The 27,697-nt window shown below is 43.3% G+C and overlaps 1 protein-coding gene across 4 annotated transcripts in view; it reads right to left on the reverse strand.

Annotated features, from left to right (window-relative positions):
* The window catches only part of LOC143509961 (patr class I histocompatibility antigen, A-2 alpha chain-like), a 65,621-nt gene that overhangs the window by 27,675 nt on the left and 10,249 nt on the right, over positions 1–27,697 (reverse strand). For 2 of the 4 annotated variants that reach the window (XM_076998891.1, XM_076998888.1), the window contains exons 7-8: positions 26,919–26,986; positions 24,522–26,829 (exon numbers count right to left, since the gene is read on the reverse strand). The exons of 1 other annotated variant lie outside the window; for it this stretch is intronic. In XM_076998891.1, the coding sequence (XP_076855006.1) occupies positions 26,926–26,986 (61 nt within the window). In that variant the 3' untranslated portion in view covers positions 24,522–26,829; positions 26,919–26,925. Of the gene's footprint in view, positions 1–24,521; positions 26,830–26,918; positions 26,987–27,697 lie in introns of those variants that run through there. One more of the 4 variants, XR_013129849.1, reaches the window with a different exon arrangement.

A 27,697-nucleotide genomic window follows, 5' to 3' on the forward strand; every position in this document is an offset into this window, starting at 1 on the left:
GCGGCGAAAATGAGTGTAAAAATACCAGGGTTCACGTGTTTTAATTTTCTAACATGGGCTAAAGCACAGGGCAGACTCAAACGACAAGAGTTTACAACTTCATCTTCAACCTTTTCAGCCCTGGCGCGAATGTTATCACACGTCCCTAGATTCACCAGTTACAACTACAGACACATTAGAAAAAAATCTTGTTTCTTATTTTATGTCACCGTTAACTACACGGGGTTGACGCGAACTTAATGGCTTATCTATCTACCTATTTATCACAAGAGCTTGTGGCTCTGACAGTATTCAACGCTGTAGCGAACGGCAGTAACTTTGTTTTACCGCAAAATATGAAAACGATTGAAACCATTAATAACCCAATTAAATCCACTGGTAAATGTAGTGGTAAATGTATGATGTGGTAAATGTACGCTCTGGTAAATGTAGTGGTAAATGTACTGCCTTCTCTCTTCTGCCTTGTCCTCGATGTAGCACTAGGTCCTGCTTCTCGTCCCGCTTAGCAGTAAATGAATAACATGAATGAAGAACGTTCGTATGATTGAAACGCTATTTGGCCTCTATGAAGGTTCGGGGCGGAAACTGCTGGCCACGGTGTCATTGAAATTGCCGATTTCGGAAGTGCTCTGTTTGCTTATTAAGTCAATATGATAATTAAAATATATACATATAATCTCCCGACCCCCCCCCCCCCAACAAAAAACTCATCGGATCTACACGATTCACGTAGGTCACCCTTTTCAACTTCAAAACGGCGAATTTCGCCGAAAGGTGACAGATTTTCATGCCTGAGAGACCCTCCCCTTCGAGCTCGGGGTGACCAGGGTGTCCCTGTGGCGGATTTCCCAGGGCCCTGGTCTCTGGTGCTCCTGGGTTAGGTGGAGGAGTCCACCTAGCGATGGTCAACCCGGGAGGGGTTGTCTCCCCAGGAGCCCGGGGTGACCCCTAGCAAAGGGCAGGGGTCAGCTCCGAGAGGTAAGGTAGCCGGGAGCGGTTAGTGGGTGGAGTAGCCGCGCCCCAGGGAGGCACTCGGGCACAACGGACGAGTGGGGAGCTGTTAATCTCCGTCTGCACACCATGGGGGGGCTAAGCGGCCAAGTGCCGGTTAGAGTGTGAGGGCCCTGTAACCGGCCGGGGCGTGGTTTTGTGATGTTAATGGCCCAGTCAATCCAGGGTCCCGCCCAGGTAGGTGAGCTAACATGTGTTTGTTTGTGTTTCAGCTCCGGGACTACAGGGGGTGTGTCCCTTGTCTCTGCCTTCCTGCCCCTTTGTTTTGTGTGCTGCCGCTGTAGGCCGCACAGCCGGTGGAGGGAAGTGCGGCTTGGAGGGGGGATCTGTCACAGTACGGCGGCCCCCTACTGGTCACCCCCGTCTACAGCAGCAGCTTGTCCTGTGGGTGTGGTGTTGTGTTCGTCCCTCAAGTGGTCGGAGCCCGCGATCCGTCTCACCTGAGGGTCGTTTGTTCGTCTATATATGTCTTGTCTTTGTACCAGTTGACCGCTGGTTATTATATCCTTAATTCGGATCAGTTCACGGGTTTTGGTTTGCGCACTTTACATATTAAACCATCCTTTTTCCCTGAGACTTGGCGTGATCGCTTCCATTTATTTTCGCTCACCCTACCCGTCACAGTTATAAGCTTTTGTTTCCACAACATGGATAAGCGAAAGAACTTATGTCAGGGACTGTATGCATAAGTAAGAGCTAGACTTTAATTATACATCACAGCAAATGGCACGGCATTATCTATGTCCAAAGACACAGTGGCTCAAGGGTGTTAATTATTTAAAATAAAAAACACACTGGCTATACCAAAGTTCACCTCTGACCACATGACTGTGCAGTATTACAGCAGTATTATGTCTAAATATCTAGTTATGACAAAACTAGAGTGCTCAATGAACTAAGTTATAATCACTGTAGGCTAACTCCCAAATATCATCTGTAGCGTCTTTATGCGTATGCAAATGAGGTGAGTCAGAATTTGGCGCAACACATGTTGGTTTGAAAAAAGACTTCTTTGTGTCTGCTGCTTGCATGTGCTAAATGAAAATGAGCACTTTCTTCTTTGATTTACAACTTTGACCTACCACCTGATTAACTTTCTGCTCTGCCCCTTGACGGGTGAAGAAAAGTCTACAGAAAAGCCGCACCTCTTTATAAGCCACATGGTTCAAATCGTGGGGAAAAAGGTAGCGGCTTATAGTCTGGAAAATACGGTAAATATATAACTTAAGCTTAAGGTGCTGGAAAATATTGAAAATGGACCTTGAAAGTGACGTGAAAGTGCTTTATGAACCCTGCAAACATGACTTTGTTTGCTGAGGCGTGGCATGAGCGAAGTTACAAAATTTGAGAGGTGCACGGAGCCCTCGTGCATCGGCGGAGCCGCTGCGATTGTGTCATTTTTGCTGCGCGGACCCTCGTGCCAGTCGCAATGCTTCACGTATGAACCTAGCTTAAGGCGCCTTCATTCATCATGCTGCTTTGATGGCAGTCTTGATGTTCGCTGCTCTCTTTATTTATCCTCACTATAGGATTAGATATCCCAACCAAAGTATGTTGATACATACCGTGGTAATTGTATTTTATTTGCATTACCTTATCAATCAGCTGCTTAGCATTAAGAATTTCTTGGAGACAAACAAAACGTTAACAGATATATTATGATGCATGCAGAGAAGCAATGACAGGAAAGCACAGGAGGTAAGAGAGACAACAGGATGTCTAAAAGTATGCCGATGAGCACAGGTGTGAAAACAGTGAAAGGGTTCTGAGAAAAGAGTGCGAGCTCACTCAGTGCAGAATGACAGGCAGGCAGTTTTGAGACATAGGGACATTCCATGGAATGGCAGATCATAGATCTATGAATGTCCCATCACTTGATGTTGTTGAATAGCAGAGTGAAGACCAGGGATTGCTTGGCTAAATCTGCATCCAACCAGAAATTACCACTCCTCCAACACTAGCAGCCCTCGCTAATTCTAGACGCATGAGCAACAAATATACAATGCAGCCTCAATTATACTAAAGTTCAGCAAAGCTTAAACAACGAATTTTATGTAATGTTATCCTAATATCACGAATAGGTGTAGTCCTAATATCACGAATAGGGATACATTACAAACTGTAACCTCCTCACAATCCACAGCACCTGCATCCCCTTGGAGGCTGCCCCCTGTCATTGATCGCTAGCCTTAAAGACCCCTGTGACTATAAACCCATGGTCTACTTGTCTGCTAACTCTCGGCAGGCTTACTCCCCCCAAACATACTACTGGCTGAGCCTTCTGATTACCTATATGCAGTACGGAGCACTTGTTTTGGTTAATTGGCAATTGCCAAAACTCACTCCAGGTCCACAACTTCCTCAGAGACAACTTAAGTGTCTTCGCTGTGATATCCGCAGACCATATTTTGAGGTCATCAGCAAATAATAGGCACTGTGCATCTATGATTTCCAGCAGTTCATTTACAAACAGGGAGAACAGGAGAGGTCCCAAGACTGACCCTTGAGGGACCCCACTCCTGACCTTCTTCCTGTCAGAGACTGCACTGCCTACATGTACCCACTGGTCACAATCTTTTAGGAAAGCTTGGACCCAACCCAACAACTTCCCCACAATACCAAAAGTTTTGAGCTTCAACAACAGTCACTGATGTGGCACCTTATCAAATGCCTTACTGAAGTTGATAAATGCCACATCAACAGAATGCTCGCATCTAAAGCCATTTTGTGCCGGGCTAAGTAGATTATGCTTTGCCAAATGATAGTCCATGTGCTCCCTAACCAACCATTCTATTAATTTAACCACTACAGAGGTAAGACCAGGGCTTAATTTGAGCCGGATCCTGCTGGAACAGGATTCGGGAACTCTTTCATTTTGAAGGGTGCGTTTCCGGGAACTGTCTGCCTCGATCCGGTAAATTTCAAGCCTACTAATTAAGTAATAAAGTTATGAAGAAATCTGTCTGCGTTGAACCAATTAATTGAACAAATAATTATATAAAAGACATTTTTTAAACACAAGATCCACATTCAGGCTTCCTAAATCACATAAGAGCTCTACTTTTTAGCGATGCCTTTCCGCGTCTCCCCTATAAAGCTAGTAAGAGCTTAGGATGTATGCCGTCTGGGCCTACTGCCTTCATCGGGTTTATCCTTGAAAGTAAATGATGGACACAAGACATTAATAAGTGGTCGGAAACGACTTGAAGTTGAAGATCGTCATTCGATACTGGAGTTTCCTCAACGAACATCTTGATATAATAATCGCCAAGCATCCGAGCTGTCTGACTTGTCTACATCAGTTCTGCTTTGTAGCGTTGGAATCATGAAAGATTGCGGATCCCTCTTCTTAATGTATACAAACACTTCAGATTAATGTGGGCAGATGCAATAAGCTCCCCTTCATAACGCAGGCGGGCTGAGCACATAAACATCTTACACTCCTTTCGGGCTGTACAATATATTTACATTTACATTTTATGGCATTTGGCAGACACCCTTACCCAGAGCGACCTACATTTTAATCTCATTTTTATACAAGTGAGCAATTGAGGGTTAAGGGCCTGTCACACAGGGCTACACCTCCCTCTCCTGGCTGTCACTACAGTGTCTCTGTCCCTCGTGTCTGTGTTGTTCCCTGCTCCTGCATCCCGCCCCGCTCGTCTGTCTCTATGGTTTCCCCACGTCTGCCACACCCCTGTGTCACCTGTTCCTAGACTGGTTCCATGTATATTAGTCCCTGTGTCTCCCATGTCTGTATCGGTTGTTTTGTTCATTCAGTTGGTTGTGCATTCATGTTCATTGTATTTCATGCTTCATTGTTTTCCTGCCTGGCCTGTGAGTCCTCCCTGTTCTTGTTTTGTCATGTCTGTTTGTAATTCATGTCCGGATTGCCTGCCCGTTACGACCCCTGCATACATTTACGACTCTGGTTATGGAATTCCTTTGAATAAATCTCACTCTTCTCAGCGTTTGTGTCTGCCTCCCTGCTCTGCGTTAAGCAGATGGTTACAGGGCCTTGCTCAGGGGCACCTCAGTCATGGCCTCAGGTCTGGGAATCGAACCCACGACCCTCCGGTCACAAGATCAGTTCCCTAACCACCAGGCCATGACTGCCGTCTATATATCATACATTTCCTCTGAGGGAAATGTCTCCATGTCTTCCATGCCTTTTTCCTCATTTATGAAAGTCTTGCCCTCCTGGCTGACCCGTAGTTCAACCTGGTCTTCACTCGAGTGTGTGGTATGTAAGGATCAGAAATGGCTGTGATGTAGTCAAGGAAGCATTTCCAGTCCAGAAAGGGTGGGGGCCACACAGTTTAACTATAAAGAAGGGGCAGAAGTAGACTGTGGAAGAGCTACACGCTGAGCACAGTAGAGTAGCTTAGGCTTTCCTATGTACTCCCCAGAGATCTCTGTATTTAACCTGCTTTAATAAAAGGTCAAAAGGCATAAGACTGGTGATGTTTTCTTTTGCATCAACAAACATGCTGCACTAGGTAAGAGAAGAACAAAGCACAACAATACATTTTAGCAAGTCCTTTGCTTGCATTTCTGACCTAGCTTTTATCCATTTTAGCAAAGATGCAGGACACGCCATTACCTACCATCTAATAGTTTAAACCATAAGGCATTTTCCTCCATTTTAATTTGCTTTAGTCATTGTAGCTTTTGGGTAGGTTAACATTAGTTTAAACCAGGGGTCGGCAACCCAAAATGTTGAAAGAGCCATATTGGACCAAAAAAACAAAAAACAAATGTGTCTGGAGCCGCAAAATTTAAAAGCCTTATATAAGCCTTATAATGAAGGCAACACATGCTGTATGTATCTATATTAGCCTACCATCAAAATGAATAAGTTAGCTACAAATACGTAATGAGCATTCATGATTAAATGTTTATTCTCCCTGCAGTGTGTTCTGTAGAGAACGACGCACCACGTGACTGCTCTGTTGTAGGATGCCGCCTCAAGTTTAACTTCATTGCAATATTAATGAATTATGTTTCATTGATTTGATGAAATTAAAGAAATTCAATAAATCAGGGTTGCCAACTTTTCAAGATCACTTGGAGTGAGATTTGAACCTGGAGGGGGTGGCGAACATAAATTGTTACCGAGCGGGGTGTATAATGGACACAAATTAAGTATTATATCGCGATCGATCGATATCCAGTGGTTGGCGCCAGAGCGAACTAGTAACTCAATGAATCGTAGATGTGGATCAGAGGTAAATAAACTACATAGGTAAATAAACTAACGAGAAATCGGTTGTGTGGCGTGTGAGCGTGTGAAGACGGTCAAATGCGTGTGTCTCACGCTCAATAGTGAGAGTTGGCAACCCTGATAAATAAATCTGATTTTTGATGTCATTTTTATTTTTACGATTCGACAAAACAACAAAATGGAACGTGCATAACATGCCCCTTAGGCTATTTGGGCACTAAACAACCCGTTTAATGTGACTTCTGTTTTCGGACATCACTGGTCAGCTTCTCAACATCGGGCATGTAAGATGTAACTTTAATCTTGACGCAGGACTGCAAACTCTCATCTGTGAGGCGGGTGCGATATTTTGATTTGATGTAGTTCATGTTTGAAAATATCTGTTCGCACAGGTATGTTGATCCAAAGACGGATAATACCCCAAATGCATGTCTTCATGTTCCTATAATTGTCAGGAAGAGCATTCATGTGTCATAGACAAGTTTCTCGGGTGTTGGGAGGCTTTCAATTTCGCTCCATTTGTGGCTTTGGCCAAGTTGAGCTTTCTGGCGAGTGACGTCTTCAAGCTCGCCGCCGGTGTGTTTACAACAGCCACCTGCCTCATCTCGCCCTGCTAATAGAAACGTGCGTCGCAGGCTACGACACAAATCTTCGTTGAAATTTAGTTTCATTTATTCTACACATTCTTAAAGCATTGGAAAACGTTAGGAATGTTGGTGTCATGTTTGTCTCCTACAAAAACTATATTAAAACAAAAAATATATTTCTCTCCCTCATCTTTTTACATTTTCAAACATTTTTGAAAAAGCTCCAGGGTATGGAAAAGATTCCGTGCCAATTCGAAATGTAATCGCTACTAGGCAAAAATGGAAATGCAATCCACAAAATGCATTGCTTTTCCATACAAACATGCAGAATACGTGCCACAATGAAATGCAAAATCACTATTACATTACGTTTCAATGCACTTTATCTCTTTATTGAAAAACAATACACAATAATTACCATTCAAACCCAAAACGCTGAATTTATGCCAGAATTGAATATAATACAGCTCGAAATGTAATCACGGCACCGAGGTATTGCTTTTCACCGTACGGTATTTCTGACATAAATGTCTCCTTTAAATGTAATGATCACGAGATTGATTTAAACACTGATGTGATGAAAACATGCCACAATGAAAAGTAAAAGCTCCAGTGTGTGTGGATTTGTATTTAAAGAAAGAAACGCTGAATTCGTGCCAGAAGCCACCTTGAAATGCAATGACTGAACGTCATTGTATTCCACTGTGTGTCTCTGCGAAGCTGTGTTCGTGCCAGAATGAAATCTAATCACTGTCCAATAGGAACGCTCGTCTGGATGTGGGGCGGGGCTTAGACTCCAGTCAGAAGCAATCGCTCGTAGTTGGACTTGAAAGCAGCAGAAATGTCTTTTCACGACAGAATAAAAGAGGAAATAAACAGTCTAATTGGACAAATTGAGGCTGGTGCAGTTACAGACGACTACGTGCTTAACTTAATTAAGCTTAAGGTGCTGGACAATATTGAAAATGGACCTTGAAAGTGTCGTACATGTGCTTGAATTCCACCTTGTTAAGGTGGATGAACCCTGCAAACAGCGCTGAAGAGCGGAACGCGACCTCGACCCGTCACAGCGGAGCCCCCGCGATTGCTACCCGTATTTTCCAGATTATAAACCGCTTATTCCCTGTCGCTTTGAACCATGCGACTTGTAATGAGGTGTGGCTTTTCTGCAGATGTTCCTTCACCCGTCAGGGGTGGAACCAGGGACGGACTGGCCATCGGGCATACCGGGCATTTTCCCGGTGGGCCGACGTGCTATTTGGGCCGACAGTCCTGACACTTTTTTAATCTATTTATATATTGGTCTGACCGGCCCATAAAACAAGTAGATCAGTGGGCCGATTCAGATGGAGGCAGGCTGATTGACACTGGACTGGCGAATCACATTAACACACCTTTCGCGATGCTCCTGCTGCCTGCATAATGCATTTGGCAAAAAAAAAAGTCAGCGCGAGAGTTTACCGGTCCTTAAACATGGTGGTATGCAGCCCATTGGTTATTTTCTTTACTGACACAGAGCTGCACCAATCATATCATCAAACACCCCCTCCTCCATGCGCCGGTGCGTAGTGTAATCTAACGTTGATTAACATAACGTGTGTGAGTATCTGAGATGGAGAAAAAGCGCAAAGGAGGTGCAGAGAAACTACGACAAAAAAAGAAGCTTGAACTTCAAGTAAACGCTGCCAAATGTATAAAAATTACTCAAATGTTTGCCACAGCAGGGCCTTCATCAGCTCCCGTGGCTGATGACAGTGGTGGCTGTGGCCAGTGGACAGAAACATGTACTAGAACGTGCGGTAAGCCTGACTCCTTTCAGAGCAGCTATAAAATGAGTAGGGTTAAGCAACCAAACCCTTTGCCAAATCTGATAAATTGATAAAACATCAATAAAATCATTTTGGCTAATGTTCTATGGCCGAGTTAGTTTGTATTGTAAATGCAAAAGGTAAAATAAGTGAATAACGTCCTTACCTCTATTATAAGACTTTGTGTACACTGACTGTATGAGAAAATAAACCTATTTTGGTACTTTTATGTCTTCCATTCTGAACTAAATAGTCTTAAATGTGAGAACACTTTTAAAACCTCCATTCACCAACAAAAACAGTACTAAGTCACTCAGCAGGCAGCATTCTATTTTCATTATTATACTATTAATATTTGTGGGGTGAGTAGTAGGCTAGGCTAAGGCTATGCTTGGTAGGAAGGGGAAATGTTTGGTAGTTTTTATGGAGGTGTAAGGAATGCCACCTGATCTTCCCTAACCAGCCTCACCTGCCCCTCATTACCACGCCCCCTTTTCAGTCACACTTATACACCTTCCCCAGCACGTCTCAGTCGCGAAGTATTGCCGACTCATGCCGCATACCAAGCCGTTCTATTACCTGTCTGCTTTCCTGTGTTCTGACCCTCGCTTACGTCCCCGACCTTGTCTCCTGCCTGATCCCTCTGTACCTCCTGACTTCTGCTCCCCCGGTATGACCCTGGACCGTCCTGACCACGCCAAGAACACGCTGTTACTTATCCTAGTACTCGTGATTCCCCTGCCTGTTTCTGTACCAGCTTCTCATTTCAATAAAAGCGGTGTTCTTCCGCATTTGGATCCCTCTCTGCCTGGTCAATTCGTAACAGAAATACTTCGCCACAACATGGATCCAGCAGAAGCAACAATCGCGACTCTCACCGAAACGGTCCGCCAGCTCACGGATATCATACGGAGTCAAGGAATCAACATCGCTGCCCTCCAGGAAGCTGTCCGCCTGGTCACAACCTCTGCTTCTACCTCCGTGAGTGTTCCAGCGGCAGAACCTGAGCGCTACGATGGATCTCCTGATCGCTGTCGAAATTTCCTCATGCAATGTTCCATATACTTCACGCATCATCCAGCCCGGTTCCAGGCCGAGTTACAGAGAGTCCACTTTATCCTTTCGTTCCTCACGGGAGTAGCAGGTGCCTGGGGTACAGCGTTGTGGGAAAGCCAAGACCCTGCCCTCCAGTCGGAGAGTCAGTTCACCGCAGTACTCAGGGCTGTTTTCGATCATCCCGCAGACGGACGTGATGTGGGAGACCGGCTCTACGAGATTAAACAGGAACAACGTAGTGCTGCCGAGTATGCGAGAGAGTTTCGTACGCTGGCTGCAGGAAGCGGTTGGAGTGACTCGGCCTTGAAAACAGTGTTCCGCCGCGGTCTGCGAAATGACATTCAGGTTGAACTCGCTTGCCGAAGTGAAGCCCTCACCTTGTCTGAGTTCATTCAAGCGTCCATTAACGTTGACAAATTGTTATTGACCTACCGCTCCAGTAATACCGACGTCCCTGTCATTGCGTCCTGTGCGCCACCTTCCCATGTACGTGATCCGAGTCTTCAGACGACAGACGAGTTTGTACAGCTTGGCAGGTCCCCACTAACATGTCAGCCATTCCTGCCTATTAAAAGATACAGTCAAGTTAGCTTACCCGTACTAATATCTTGGGGCGGCATAGATACAAACCTGTCTGCTTTAGTGGATTCGGGAGCAGCAGGCGATTTCATAGATCAGGACCTCGCCAACCACTTACACCTCCCCACTGTACCTGTAGATCCTCCCTTAAGAATAAATTCTCTGAATGGGCAGCCTATAGGAGAGGGTGTGATTACACTCCGTACCTGCCCCGTGGAGCTACGTGTAGGTCTGTTCCACAGTGAAATGAGAGATTTCTTCCTCATATCCACGCCCCGAGACCCCATCATACTCGGGTTTCCATGGCTGTCCATGCACGACCCTGAAATCTCCTGGAAAAAACGAGAACTCGTACGGTGGAAGGACAGTTGTCTGAGCAAGTGCATTCACCTACCACTCCGGTCATCCTCGGTGGAAAGCCCAGACACACCTCTCTCTGACGTCATCCCCACTCAGTATCGTACATTTGCGGACGTCTTCAACAAGGACAGTGCCTGTCGTCTGCCTCCTCATCGTCCCTGTGATTGCGCAATCGACCTCCTGCCTGGAGCCCCCTTACCTCGAAAAACGAAACCTTACCCTCTATCACGCCCTGAAGATCTGGCGATGGAGTCCTACGTCACCGAGGCTCTGCAGAAGGGGTTCATTCGACCATCCACCTCGCCGGTTGCTGCTGGTTTCTTCTTCGTAGAGAAAAAGGATGGGGGATTACGCCCTTGTATAGACTATCGTGCCCTAAATGCAGTCACATCGAAATATGCCTACCCTCTCCCCTTTATCACTGCTTCGCAAGAGCGCTTGATGGGAGCGCACATCTTCACCAAGCTAGATTTACGCAGCGCTTACAACTTGGTCCGTATTCGGGAGGGCGATGAGTGGAAAACTGCCTTTGTTACCGCCAGAGGGCACTATGAGTACCTTGTCATGCCATATGGACTAACTAATAGCCCCGCCGTATTCCAAGCATTTATGGATGACATTTTCCGTGATCTGATAGATGATTTCGTATTCGTTTACATTGATGATATCCTGGTTTATTCCCCGTCCGTTTCAGAACACGTCAAACACGTCTCTGCTGTGTTACAGCGCCTTCGGGAGCATAGTCTTTATGTGAAGGCGGAAAAGTGTGAATTTCATCGCTCCTCGGTGACATTTCTGGGATGTACGCTGTCCCCTGGCCAGATCTCCATGGATACGCAGAAGGTGGAAGCAGTCACGAACTGGCCGACCCCTCGTTCCACAAAGGAGCTGCAGCGATTCCTGGGATTCGCCAACTTCTGTCGCCGTTTCATCCGAGGCTTCGGTGAGTTGGCTACCCCTCTCACTAATCTCCTAAAGGGAGGGAGGACTCGGAAATTCGCCTGGACCGCTGAAGAGGAACGAGCGTTCTCACTCCTTAAGAAAGCATTCACGTCGGCCCCCGTACTACACCTTCCTGACCCCCAACTCCAGTTCATCGTAGAGGTCGACGCTTCGGAGGTGGGAGTGGGCGCTGTTCTTTCTCAGAGGCAGGGAAACCCGCCGAAACTGTATCCCTGTGCCTACTTCTCCAAAAAACTGACAACCGCTGAAATGAACTATGACGTCGGAGATCGGGAACTCCTGGCCATCAAACTTGCGCTCGAGCAGTGGCGTCATTGGTTGGAGGGAGCGGAGCACCCATTCATTGTATATACCGATCACAAGAACCTCGAATACCTGAAGTCAGCCAGACGCCTGAACCCGCGACAAGCCAGATGGGCACTGTTTTTCTCCCGGTTTCGTTTCACTGTCTCTTACAGACCCGGGTCAAAGAACATCAAAGCCGATGCCCTATCACGGATCCACGAAAAGGACGAAGCAACCCACGAACCTGGACATATTCTGCCGGAGTCCTGCTTCCTCGCGGCTATCCGATGGGACGTACAAAAAGAATTGGACGAGGCTTTGCTCAACGATCCCAGTCCGGTAGAATGCCCGGAGGGGAAACAATACGTACCCGTATCCCTTCGGGGGCGTATCCTACAGCTTGCACACGACACAGCGGGTACAGGCCACCCCGGTATTACACGCACACGACATCTCGTTTCGCAACGTTACTGGTGGCCATCCTGGGAGGACGATATTCGTGATTATGTTCTAGCATGTTCCGTTTGTGCCCAGTCACGTACTCCCCGGACGCTACCAGCAGGAGAGCTCCTTCCCTTACCTGTTCCTCTTCGGCCATGGACGCACCTCGCGATCGACTTCGTCACGGATTTGCCCACATCTGGAGGGAATACTGTTGTTACAGTAATAGTGGATCGGTTCTCGAAAATGTGCCGTCTCATTCCTCGCCCCAAGCTACCCACTGCCATGGAGACAGCTCTTGACCTCTTCCAGTACGTATTCCGGATTTACGGCTTGCCCGAAGAAATCGTCTCCGATAGGGGGACGCAGTTTACATCTCGGGTTTGGAAACAATTCTGCAAACTTCTTGGTATTACTGTCAGCCTGACGTCAGGCTACCACCCCCAGTCTAACGGAGAGGTTGAGCGTTACAATCAGGAGTTAGGGAGGTTTCTCCGACAATATTGCGTTTCTCAGCACGACTGGCACAAATACCTCCCGTGGGCAGAGTATGCTCGGAATTCTATTGTACACACCGCTACCAAACTCACGCCCTTTCAATGTGTATATGGTTACCAACCTGCGTTTTTCCCGTGGGACAAAACACCAGCTGATGTCCCAGCCCTAGACGAGTGGTTTAAACACAGTGCCCGCACCTGGGAACTAGCACATGTACATTTGCGACGCGCTCTACATACACGCAGGCTCAACGCGAACCGTCGTCGTCTCCCAGCGTTGATTTACCACCCAGGACAAAGAGTATGGCTGTCGGCACAGAATCTCAACCTAAAGCAACGGAGCAAAAAACTTAGTCCACGATATATTGGTCCATTCAAAGTCCTCAGCAGAGTTAATGCAGTTACCTATAAACTCCTTTTACCATCACATTACCGTATTAACCCTGTCTTCCACGTCTCTCTCCTGAAGCCGGTTCACTACAGCCCGTTCACCGTACCCCCAGTGTCTGCTAAACCTCCTGACCCTCTGGAGATCGACGGTCGTCCGGCGTACATCGTCCGAGAGCTCTTGGAGTCCCGACGCCGGCGAGGTGGTCTCCAATATCTGGTGGATTGGGAAGGATATGGGCCCGAGGAACGGGCCTGGATTCCAGCGAGGGATGTTCTCTGCCCCACTATGATCGCTGATTTCCATGCAACGCACCCCAACTTTCCTGCCCCCCGGCGTCGCGGTCGCCCCCCGGCACGTCGTGGAGCGTCAGGTGCCGCTCCTTTGAGGGGGGGTACTGTAAGGAATGCCACCTGATCTTCCCTAACCAGCCTCACCTGCCCCTCATTACCACGCCCCCTTTTCAGTCACACTTATACACCTTCCCCAGCACGTCTCAGTCGCGAAGTATTGCCGACTCATGCCGCATACCAAGCCGTTCTATTACCTGTCTGCTTTCCTGTGTTCTGACCCTCGCTTACGTCCCCGACCTTGTCTCCTGCCTGATCCCTCTGTACCTCCTGACTTCTGCTCCCCCGGTATGACCCTGGACCGTCCTGACCACGCCAAGAACACGCTGTTACTTATCCTAGTACTCGTGATTCCCCTGCCTGTTTCTGTACCAGCTTCTCATTTCAATAAAAGCGGTGTTCTTCCGCATTTGGATCCCTCTCTGCCTGGTCAATTCGTAACAGGAGGTGTTTAGGGACAATGTACAGAAATTAAAGGAAATTACACTTTTTAAAATGGTAATTTTGTAAACTGTTGGTATACACATTCAAAAAACTGAAAAGTGTGAAAAGCGTTAGCGAGTGTGAGTGGGCCGGTCTGGTCCAAAAATGCCAGGGCCGATTTTTTGTCCCAGTCCGCCCCTGGGTGGAACAGAAAGTTAATCAGGTGGTAGGACAAAGTTGTAAGTCATAGAAGAAAGTGCTCATTTTCATTTAACTCATGCAAGCAGCAGGCACGACGGAGAATTTTTTTCAAACGAACTTGTTGTGCCGAATTCCGACACCCCTCGTTTGCACACGCATAAAAACACTACAGATGATATTCCGGAGTTACAGTGATTTTAACTTAGTTCATTGAGCACTCTAGTTTAGTCCTAACTAGATATTTAGACATAATACTGCTGTAATACTGCAAAGTTGTGGTCAGAGGTGAACTTCGTATAGCCAGTGTGTATTTTATTTAAAATAATTAACACCCTTGAGCAGTGTCGTGCACACATAGACATCAGGTGGTGCTAAAGCACCACCAACTCTGCCCTTTATCAACGAAAGTGCCCTTTTGAAACTTCGTTTTTTAATAATAACAATAATAATTATTATTATTATCATAATCATCATCATTTTACTGAGGTCGGTTTGAAATGATCTTTTGAAAACCTGAGCGATTAAAAACAACGCCCTAAAATGAGCCACCACCTCGCACACACCCGACCTCTCTCTTCCTTTAACACCAGATGCGCTGCAGCTGCAGTTCAGTTCAGCGAGGTGAAGGAAGCGTCTTCAGCACAGCACGCACGGTCACAGATAGACTTCTTCTCCCGTGCCCCACCAGCCAGGTCACATACACATCAAGTCAAATCTACCGTTTGCCCACACTGTACGATATTTTAAATCGTGTACTCAGCTCCAGCTCAAACTGTACGACTAAATCGCAGGGTTTAAAAGTTCACAGCTCACGATTCATATACTCACACTATACGAGCCGACGCTTTCATGCGATCTCACGAGGAGCGATTTGAATTTCAAACATGTTTGATATTCTTGCGACGCTGCGATTTCTGATCGTGAGGTGTGAATCGCTCCTCGTATTCGATGCACGACACGCGATTGAGCCGAAACTCGGCCCGATCGCAAAAATAGTCGCTCGGCTGAAAATGGGCCAAAGATCGCACAGTGTATACGCCCAGCTTAAGCCCAACGTGAAATCATTTTCTTGTGCAGTAAAATGTCTCATACAGCACCAAACTACTAAGCATTTTTAGCCGACTGGTCACCTGATAAACGAGTCGCTTTAGCCCAAATCAATGATAGATAACGTGAGGACGACCACACACAAATAATTAAGTTAGAGTTTGCAAATCTATGTGTTAAGCTGAACGTTTTCTGTTGTATAGGTTTTGTTAGGCAACATAAATTAACACATTCGTTTGTGAAAGAAGAAACGGGAAGTTCCCCATTACCTGTGAAAAATGCCCATCTACATTCATGTAATGACAACACTCAGTAGCCTATAACTCCTTCTCCTACTTTTTGGTCTTTTTACTGTCTTAATTGTAGGCCTATATTGATTTACTAATTGCAAAATATATGCAACAAGGCCTGCAGACAGTGGAGGGTAAACAGAAGTTAACTGAAGGACTTAAAAATGACTGTATATATTGGATATGGATTTTATCAGTTGGTGGTGTGACTTTTTTTCCATTGAAAACTCATGTTTAGAGAATGTTACAAATAAAAGTCAAATTTCATTCAACATGTGCTTGTAATGTTTTAAATAATGAAGTGTTCCACGTGTGCTAAAAAGTGCATGTGGAAATGGTTCAGAGGGGCAAGTTGAGTTTTGAGGTTTGCCTGGCCCAGGACCTTACAGGCATACAGCAGGCCTCTGAGCTTGCCCCTCTGAACCATTTCACCGGTGCGCTTTACTCAATATGCCATGTTTCCTGTTGGATTTGAGGCATAAAATGATGTTGGGCCAGGCCAAAGTCAGGTGTCTCATACATATAGGAACTAGTTATGTATGATGCAATTGAGGTTTGCCTGGCCCAAGACCTTACAGGCATCCAGCATACCTCTGAGCTTGCCCCTCTGAACCATTTCACCTGTGCGCTTTACTCAATATGCCATGTTTCCTGTTAGATTTGAGGCATAAAATGATGTCGGGCCAGGCCAAAATGAGGTTTCTCTTACAGATAGTAACCGTTTACGTATGATGCATGTGTTGCTTGTCTGGCCCAATGCATTATAGGCATACAGCAGGCCTCTGAACTTGCCCCTCTGAATCATTTCAGTGCACTTTCTGTGCGCTTACCTACTCAATATGCTGTGTTTCCAGATATATTTGAGGTATAAAATGATGTTGGATCAGGCTAAAATCAGGTTCCTCTCTTATTTGTTATTGTTGTCTTATTTGTTATTTCTCTGGTCCACCATCAATAAGGCCTTCAATAAGCTTCTGAACCTGCCCATTTAAATCCGTTCTCTTATATGCCCACTGCTCAATATGCCATGTTGTGTGCTAGTATTTCTTCTTCCAATTAATTTGTGTTCTAGATTAGCATTTCTGTGTTTAGTTTTCAAATCTAAGAATATGTTTCCTTACGTTAGAAATGCTGACGAATTCAATCATGTACAAATCGCATACAATTGGAATGATTTGAAATAGAAACCAGTTTACATAAGGAATGCTTTCATTATATTTTTATTTTTTTTCTACATTCACAAAATCAGTATGGGAAACAATAACCTCTTAAATGTATGCGCCTATGCTCGTTTGTTTAATCTATCTCTTTTAAACAAAGCGCGCAGCAAACACGCATCGTGAACACAACCTTTTTGAATAAGGAACCAACTTCAGCCGCAGAATAAGGAGCTGCGAATAAGTAACCAAACGAATCTCAAACTGCGAAGATTGTGGAGTGTAGTGGAGTGTAGTGTACGATAAGCTCATCTCGGCAACGCGATCGCTCTTTCTCACGCTGTACGCACGAGAACATTGTTCGTTTTTTATACTGTATTTATGCTTAAATATTAAAGCGTATCTAAATCTAGGGTCACGCTTAACAACGAAAGCTGCTTTACGACGGACATTTCAGTCTCTAAACCCATTGTTAAGCGGGGACTCATTGTACATTTAACTGAACTGATCAGTTTCTGAACGGTGCCTGATAGTTCAGAGTTCATGCCTGTAAGGTCTTTCGGCCGGTGTTGTGTTGAATTCGTTTATCCGCGCATAAAGACGCTACAGATTATATTGTCGATTTATGTTTCTATGCATAAATAAGAGCTAGACTTTAATTATCCATCACAGCAAACGGCATGGAATTATCTATGTCCAAAGCCACACTGGCTCAAGGGTGTTAATTATTTTAAATAAAATACACACTGGCTATACAAAGTTCACCTCTGACCACGACTTTGCAGTATTACAGCAGTATTATGTCTAAATATCTAGTTAGGACAAAACTAGAGTGCTCAATGAACTAAGTTAAAATCACTGTAACTCCAGAATATCATCTGTAGTGTTTTTATGCGTGTGCAAACGAGGGGTGTCGGAATTCGGCACAACAAGTTCGTTTGAAAAAAATTCTCCGTCGTGCCTGCTGCTTGCATGAGTTAAATGAAAATGAGCACTTTCTTCTATGACTTACAACTTTGTCCTACCACCTGATTAACTTTCTGTTCCACCCCTGACGGGTGAAGGAACATCTGCAGAAAAGCCACACCTCATTACAAGTCGCATGGTTCAAAGCGACAGGGAATAAGCGGTTTATAATCTGGAAAATACGGGTAGCAATCGCGGGGGCTCCGCTGTGGCGGGTCGAGGTCGCGTTCCGCTCTTCAGCGCTGTTTGCAGGGTTCATCCACCTTAACAAGGTGGAATTCAAGCACATGTACGACACTTTCAAGGTCCATTTTCAATATTGTCCAGCACCTTAAGCTTAATTAAGTTAAGCACGTAGTCGTCTGTAACTGCACCAGCCTCAATTTGTCCAATTAGACTGTTTATTTCCTCTTTTATTCTGTTGTGAAAAGACATTTCTGCTGCTTTCAAGTCCAACTATGAGCAATTGCTTCTGACTGGAGTCTAAGCCCCGCCCCAAATGCAGGCGAGCGTTCCTATTGGACAGTGATTCGATTTCATTCTGGCACGATTACAGCTTCGCAGAGACACACAGTGGAATACAATGACTTTCAGTCGATTGCATTTCAAGGTGGCTTCTGGCACGAATTCAGCGTTTTTTTCTTTAAATACAAATCCACACACACTGGAGCTTTTACTTTTCATTGTGGCATGTTTTCATCACATCAGTGTTTAAATCAATCTCGTGATCATTACATTTAAAGGAGACATTTAGGTAAAAAATACCGTACGGTGAAAAGCAATACCTCGGTGCCGTGATTACATTTCGAGCTGTATTATATTCAATTCTGACACAAATTCAGCGTTTTGGTTTTGAATGGTAATTCTTGTGTATTGTTTTTCAATAAAGAGATAAAGTGCATTGAAATGCAATGTAATAGTGCTTTTGCATTTCATTGTGGCACGTATTCTGCATGTTTGTATGGAAAAGCAATGCATTTTGTGGATTGCATTTCCATTTTTGCTTAGTAGCGATTACATTTCGAATTGGCACTGTTTCTTTTCCATACCAGGGAGCCGCTAGGGCAGCGCCAAAGAGCCGCATGCGGCTCTAGAGCCGCGGGTTGCCGACCCCTGGTTTAAACAGTCTGTGGAGTTTTCTGTTTCATAGTTAGCTTAACTTCAGTTGGTTTGTCCTTCCTCTGATTCATTTAAGCCTTTTGTGCAAAGATGTTCTAGCTAAACATATAAAATTTGTTTTAATATATCTAAAACATTTTTCTTTATTGTTAGTATTACAAAACTTCTCAGAACACATTATTAAACACTTATATGTCCAAACTCACCACACTCATCTGCAGATGTCATCATTGGGTGAAGGTAGGGTACACCATGGGCAGGTCGCCAGTCCACCACATCTGAAGGAAACATATTTATCATTAAATGTGAGGCCAGGAATCTGATGGAAAACCTGTATGTTCTTCTACACAGCGGGGGATAACAATGCCTGTTCTTATGAACCCTGATCCTGAGGTCATATCCAGGTCATGCCTCAGTCAGGCCCACTACAAGACAAGAACCAGGGTTCAAATAAACACAAGAATCCACAGAACCAGGTTCCAGTGGACTCAGGTCAGGAGGCTTTACTAGTGTCCGTGTGGTTCTGCTGACATCCAGGAGAAGAAACTCTCCTACACCATGATAACCTCAAGCATGATCAACTCCAGAGACACCAGCAATAATTATTTTTTTACTTTCAGCATCTTTGTGAAATTATATTTAAAATCTTATTCCAAATGTGCATTATTTCTTTATTTCCTGCAAATAAATATGAAATAAAATGCTTTAATTATCTTGGTGATGTGCCAAAACTCATTTGACCTCATCTCCTTTAGTTGGAGCTCAGTATGGGTCTTCTGGAAATGTCCTGATGAACCTTCTATAGCTTCTGTTTACATGCTTGAGATACTCTGTACTGGTCTGTACACACTATATATTTGATCATTTTGATTTGACTAAATTTGTTTTACTAGATTTATAGTTTTACTGTTGTGAACTAATACACTGGGTCATATTTGATTGACTGACATCTTTTCTTTCATTTTTTCACCAATGAAATGAATCTGAGAGCATCTGATTGGAACATCCCCTCAGAGCAAATCCTGCAGTCTATCCTCCAGACTGGGCTGGGTTTCATGATGAATGACATGTGACCATCAGGAAGAGCACATTCATTTTATTTACTTAAGGATATTTATTTCATTGGTAACACATGCTGTAGATGGTTGGTCCCCACACTGAGATGCAGTTCAACCTGTGGTTTCCTGTTTACATTCACACATTTCTGTCTCTACATGTTGGTGTCATCAGTGATAAGACCAGTAATCACGTCACCTGCCTCGTGAATTTATTTAAAGCTGCTTTATATATTTACTGTATATTCAAACCATTCTGGCGTTCTCCTCTGACCTCTGACATCAATAAGACATTTGCGCCCACAGAACTTCCGCTCATTAAATATTTTCTCTTTTTCGGACCATTCTCTGTAAACCTAGAGATGGTTGTGCATGAAAATCCCAGTAGATCAGCAGTTTCTGAAATACTCAGATCAACCCGTCTGGCATCATACCATGTTCAAAGTCACTTAAATACCCTTTCTTCCCCCATTCTGATGCTCGGTTTGAAATGCAGCAAATCATCTTGGCCATGTGTATATGCCTAAGTGCCTTGAGTTGCTGCCATGTGATTGGCTGATTCAACATTTGCATTAATGAGCAGTTGGACAGGTACCTAATAAAGTGGCAAGTGAGTGTATATTCAGAATGGTTTGTTAGTATTACAAAACTTCTCAGAACACATTATTAAACACTTATATGTCCAAACTCACCACACTCATCTGCAGATGTCATCATTGGGCGAAGGTAGGGTACACCATGGGCAGGTCGCCAGTCCACCACATCTGAAGGAAACATATTTATCATTAAATGTGAGGCCAGGAATCTGATGGAAAACCTGTATGTTCTTCTACACAGCGGGGGATAACAATGCCTGTTCTTATGAACCCTGATCCTGAGGTCATATCCAGGTCATGCCTCAGTCAGGCCCACTACAAGACAAGAACCAGGGTTCAAATAAACACAAGAATCCACAGAACCAGGTTCCAGTGGACTCAGGTCAGGAGGCTTTACTAGTGTCCGTGTGGTACTGCTGACATCCAGGAGAAGAAACTCTCCTACACCATGATAACCTCAAGCATGATCAACTCCAGAGACACCAGCAATATTAATTTTTTTACTTTCAGCATCTTTGTGAAATTATATTTAAAATCTTATTCCAAATGTGCATTATTTCTTTATTTCCTGCAAATAAATATGAAATAAAATGCTTTAATTATCTTGGTGATGTGCCAAAACTCATTTGACCTCATCTCCTTTAGTTGGAGCTCAGTATGGGTCTTCTGGAGATGTCCTGATGAACCTTCTATAGCTTCTGTTTACATGCTTGAGATACTCTGTACTGGTCTGTACACACTATATATTTGATCATTTTGATTTGACTAAATTTGTTTTACTAGATTTATAGTTTTACTGTTGTGAACTAATACACTGGGTCATATTTGATTGACTGACATCTTTTCTTTCATTTTTTCACCAATGAAATGAATCTGAGAGCATCTGATTGGAACATCCCCTCAGAGCAAATCCTGCAGTCTATCCTCCAGACTGGGCTGGGTTTCATGATGGATGACATGTGACCATCAGGAAGAGCACATTCATTTTATTTACTTAAGGATATTTATTTCATTGGTAACACATGCTGTAGATGGTTGGTCCCCACACTGAGATGCAGTTCAACCTGTGGTTTCCTGTTTACATTCACACATTTCTGTCTCTACATGTTGGTGTCATCAGTGATAAGACCAGTAATCACGTCACCTGCCTCGTGAATTTATTTAAAGCTGCTTTATATATTTACTGTATATTCAAACCATTCTGGCGTTCTCCTCTGACCTCTGACATCAATAAGACATTTGCGCCCACAGAACTTCCGCTCATTAAATATTTTCTCTTTTTCGGACCATTCTCTGTAAACCTAGAGATGGTTGTGCATGAAAATCCCAGTAGATCAGCAGTTTCTGAAATACTCAGATCAACCCGTCTGGCATCATACCATGTTCAAAGTCACTTAAATACCCTTTCTTCCCCCATTCTGATGCTCGGTTTGAAATGCAGCAAATCATCTTGGCCATGTGTATATGCCTAAGTGCCTTGAGTTGCTGCCATGTGATTGGCTGATTCGACATTTGCATTAATGAGCAGTTGGACAGGTACCTAATAAAGTGGCAAGTGAGTGTATATTCAGAATGGTTTGTTAGTATTACAAAACTTCTCAGAACACATTATTAAACACTTATATGTCCAAACTCACCACACTCATCTGCAGATGTCATCATTGGGCGAAGGTAGGGTACACCATGGGCAGGTCGCCAGTCCACCACATCTGAAGGAAACATATTTATCATTAAATGTGAGGCCAGGAATCTGATGGAAAACCTGTATGTTCTTCTACACAGCGGGGGATAACAATGCCTGTTCTTATGAACCCTGATCCTGAGGTCATATCCAGGTCATGCCTCAGTCAGGCCCACTACAAGACAAGAACCAGGGTTCAAATAAACACAAGAATCCACAGAACCAGGTTCCAGTGGACTCAGGTCAGGAGGCTTTACTAGTGTCCGTGTGGTACTGCTGACATCCAGGAGAAGAAACTCTCCTACACCATGATAACCTCAAGCATGATCAACTCCAGAGACACCAGCAATATTAATTTTTTTACTTTCAGCATCTTTGTGAAATTATATTTAAAATCTTATTCCAAATGTGCATTATTTCTTTATTTCCTGCAAATAAATATGAAATAAAATGCTTTAATTATCTTGGTGATGTGCCAAAACTCATTTGACCTCATCTCCTTTAGTTGGAGCTCAGTATGGGTCTTCTGGAAATGTCCTGATGAACCTTCTATAGCTTCTGTTTACATGCTTGAGATACTCTGTACTGGTCTGTACACACTATATATTTGATCATTTTGATTTGACTAAATTTGTTTTACTAGATTTATAGTTTTACTGTTGTGAACTAATACACTGGGTCATATTTGATTGACTGACATCTTTTCTTTCATTTTTTCACCAATGAAATGAATCTGAGAGCATCTGATTGGAACATCCCCTCAGAGCAAATCCTGCAGTCTATCCTCCAGAATGGGCTGGGTTTCATGATGGATGACATGTGACCATCAGGAAGAGCACATTCATTTTATTTACTTAAGGATATTTATTTCATTGGTAACACATGCTGTAGATGGTTGGTCCCCACACTGAGATGCAGTTCAACCTGTGGTTTCCTGTTTACATTCACACATTTCTGTCTCTACATGTTGGTGTCATCAGTGATAAGACCAGTAATCACGTCACCTGCCTCGTGAATTTATTTAAAGCTGCTTTATATATTTACTGTATACTTTATATATTTATTTAGAGGTTATAGTTTTAGAGGTTATAGTCATACCCTCACTGTGCATATACTAACCTGATTTCATTGCTCAGAAACTTGCAGTGACAGTTCAATCCTACCATGTGGACAGCAATGCTGTGGGAGCTGATTTAGCCCATTCACACTGACATCTACCTATTAGGAACAGAATTCCCATTAGGAATGGACATAATTCCCATTTGGAATGGAAGGTTGATTTTCATAGTTTTGATAGTTATGTGCTCCTGTGTGTTGAATTTTGAATATATCTTATATATTTTTAACAGTTTCATAGGTGTCCCTGGCATAGTCTCATTTCAGAAATAATCCAGACATCTTTCCCTTAAACTCTATTCTTTCTCTCAAAATCCTGTTTCAGTTTCTAGAGCTGTAAAACACTTTGGAGGCGCCAGAGTACACAAGTCCCAGCTAAACAGAGGCGCGGACACACACACACACATAGACAGAAACTCACACATCCCTCTTCACAATCCCTCCTTTGATTCGAATCACCTCATTACTGCTTTAAGTCTAAGTTAATTTTAAAGCCCACAGGTACCTGCTGTCATTGCTATACATTCACCCAGCGAAGAGAGACACAACAGTCCATGTGCTGTGCTCCAGACAGTCACTACACCACTCTCTTTTTGTGCATATTCACTGCTAGTTTGTCACTGACTGTTTAATGCTGTTCTGCTGCCTTGCCAGTTTGTTATTTTGTTACTGCTCAGTCGAGCAGATGACAGTAAAAAATGTAAAAAATGGATTGAATCAATGAAACCAACAAGGAAAAGTATATTGCAAGAAATGTATTTTTTAAATAAAATAAATATACAATATATATTGTATATGCACACATATGACACATACTGTAGTTCCAGATTGTATTTGGATAGGCCCATGCTGAAAAACAAACTAACCACAAAAAAAAAAAAAACACAAAACAAACAGCAGCTTAGACTACGAGGTGCTAGACATATAACAAACAGGAGACAAGACTGTGATACGATCCAAAGAAAACATATGTGTTGGACATTTCATGGAATTATAAGTCAGAACATAATTAAGCACACCCAGGAACAAAGGCAAGTTAGCATGAAATCAAAAACAAAAACAACCAATCTCTCTCCTTAACGTGAGGAGACTAAATGAGGAGAACCTGCTTCTCTCCCGCTGCCAAGGAACACGTCATAGTGATCAGATGAACAGGTGCTGGAAAATAGAACACAACATAACATGAGAGTCATAAATTTTTTGTCAGTTTGTATTCTTGATGGAGAAAAAAGACCATCAAACAAACCCCTCGCCCCTCTCCTCTTGCCCCTTTGGCCCTCACACCTCACCCCCTCACCCCCTTCCTGACAGTTTTACAGGGTGGTTTTTGTGAAGTAAACTACCCAGCATTCTCTTAGCCTGCTGCAATTTTGAGACCTCAACAGGCACTGACCTCACATGTTCAAATTGTGGTTACCATCCACCAAAAGGTCTGAGTGAAAATCACCACCACTGTTTAGAGTGAAAGTATGCCACTGAAGGCATCTCACGATCAATTAGTTATGCAATGTTTACCAATGGATTTCTGTCTAGTAAAAATATACTTATTTTGATAATAAGGGCTAAATTGATATTTGGAGTGTGATTGCAAGAAACACATTTATTTTCCTCAGATCATGCCTGAAATGTTTGCTGTAATCCAGTTATGAAAAATGGGATCCATGGATTGGTATAAACATAGGATGGAGTCACAAGGTACTCAGTACTGAGCAGGAAAAGGCTGCATCTGCAGTGAATTGTGAACATGTCTGTGGAGCATCTTATGAATCAGTTAAATATATAAAACAGGTAGAGGGTTATTAGAAATTTCCAGATTAACTACAAGTCATGTCCTTTCGTTAAGGTATATGTCATGTGTTAGGTTGGAGATATAAAAAATATAGAAGCAATGTCACATTGACCTGACGTGAAGAACAAGACCAGACAATCGTGATAATTCTGGGGATAACTGGTTAGGACAATCTCATGAACAGGAAATAATAAATGTTGGTGAAATATTGATATATCTCACAGGTATCTCATAGATATCTAACAGAGATTGTAAAACACTACATCATCTATCAAACACTCAAAACAGGTATTAAAGATCAGTATTCACAATTTGTCATAGTATTGTTTAATATACAGGCACTGCTGTACCGAAACTACACACATCACAGTAAAATAAAACAAGTAATAACAGTAAGAACAGGAGATTAAATGTGTTAGTAGTTATAATATTTTTAAGATAGACTAGACATTTGAATATACACTCACTTGCCACTTTATTAGGTACCTGTCCAACTGCTCATTAATGCAAATGTCGAATCAGCCAATCACATGGCAGCAACTTAAGGCACTTAGGCATATACACATGGCCAAGATGATTTGCTGCATTTCAAACCGAGCATCAGAATGGGGAAGAAAGGGTATTTAAGTGACTTTGAACATGGTATGATGCCAGACGGGTTGATCTGAGTATTTCAGAAACTGCTGATCTACTGGGATTTTCATGCACAACCATCTCTAGGTTTACAGAGAATGGTCCGAAAAAGAGAAAATATTTAATGAGCGGAAGTTCTGTGGGCGCAAATGCCTTATTGATGTCAGAGGTCAGAGGAGAACGCCAGAATGGTTTGAGCCGATAGAACGGCAACAGTTAGTCAAATAACCAGTCATTACAACCGATACAACAGGTGCCACTCCTGTCAGCTTAGAACAGGAAACTGAGGCTACAATTCGCACAGGTTCACCAAAATTGGACAATAAAAGATTGGAAAAACGTTGCCTGGTCTGATGAGTCTCGATTTCTGCTGTGATATTCAGATGGCAGGGTAAGAATTTTGCGTCAACAACATGAACACATGGATCCATCCTGCCTTGTTTTAACGGTTCAGGCTCTTTGTGGTGGTGTAATGGTGCGGGGGATATTTTCTAGGCACACCAGCCCATTAGTACCAATTGAGCATTGTGTCAATGCTACAGCCTACCTGAGTATTGTTGCTGACCAGGCCCATCCCTTTATGAACAAAGTGTACCCACTTCCAGCAGGATAACGCAACATAACCTCAGACAGGTTTCTTGAACACGACAACGACAACTGCATTTCGTTGCTTTGTACCTGTGACATATGCAATGACAAAAAAGTTGAATCTCATCTCATCTCATCTCATCTCATGAGTTCACTGTATTCGAATGGCCTCCACAGTCACCAGATCTCAATCAAATAGAGCACCTTTGGGATGTGGTGGAACAGGAGATTTGCATCATGGATGTGCAGCCGACAAATCTGCAGCAACTGTCTGATGTTATCATACAGACCAGAATCTCTGAGGAATGTTTCCAGTACCTTGTTGAATCTATGCCACAAAGGATTAATGCAGTTCTGAAGGTAAAAGGGGGTCCAACACGGTACTAGCAAGGGGTACCTAATAAAGTGGCCAGTGAGTGTATTGTCTACATGTAAATACATTTTTTAAATTAGAAATTATAAAAAAAAAACAGAAACTATAATGAAAAATATTAATTATATCTGAAGCTTTTTACAAACACAACTGAACAAATGACCCTGTGTGCAGAATTTTCCAGCTGGTTTCACCATCATCATCATTATCTTCATCATCTTCATCATTGTTCTCTCTACTTCCTTCCTGTACAGAGAAACATAAAGATGACAGTCACTTGTATTTGAATCATTTAGAACAGTTAATCTCATTCATACAATAGTGCAGGGACAAACCTGTGGATTAATCATTCATTGTAGAGGAGGAGGCTTGACAGAATCCTCTGAGTGTCTGTAAACAGAGACTTGGAGACAGAGGAGGTGGACTTATAGATTCAGTGCTGACAACAGTCCTTATGTATATGACTAACTACCAAAACGAGACTAAAAGGTTTTCCCTACGTATGGAAACCTTTGTTAATGTTTACGAAGCAAGCTGTATTTGTTCGTAGTATGCTTAGGTTGGCGTGTGTCAAGGTTAGGTTGGCGTTTGTTGTATTTGTTGTTTAGTTTACATAAAAGTTTTTATAACCAGTGTTGGGAACGTTACTTTAAAAAAGTAATTAGTTATAGTTACTCACTACTTGTTCAAAAAAGTGATGTTCGTCCCTCAGGTGGGCGGGGCCCGTGATACGTTCCACCTGAGGGTCGTTTGTTCGTCTATATATGTCTTGTCTTTGTACCAGTTGACTGCTGGTTATTATATCCTTAATTTGGATCTATTGCACGGGTTTTTGGTTTGCACCTTTTCTATTAAACCATCCTCTTTCCCTGAGACTTGGCATGATCACTTCCTTTTTAGTTGCTCACCCTACCCGTCACAATGCCAATGAATAAGGATTTTTTTTGAAAAAGCAGTTTTCAGTCAGTTGAAATTAGTAGATCAGAAAGGTGTTTAACTTTTGATATTTATTGCACATCCACAGACCAGTGCAGGATAAAATCATTTAAAATCCCAAATCTTTGTAAAAAAAAAAAAAAAAGCGAAAGTAAGTAGTTACACTATATAAAGTGTA

This window comes from Brachyhypopomus gauderio, chromosome 3 (assembly GCF_052324685.1).
Source record: "Brachyhypopomus gauderio isolate BG-103 chromosome 3, BGAUD_0.2, whole genome shotgun sequence".
Taxonomy (NCBI): domain Eukaryota; kingdom Metazoa; phylum Chordata; class Actinopteri; order Gymnotiformes; family Hypopomidae; genus Brachyhypopomus; species Brachyhypopomus gauderio.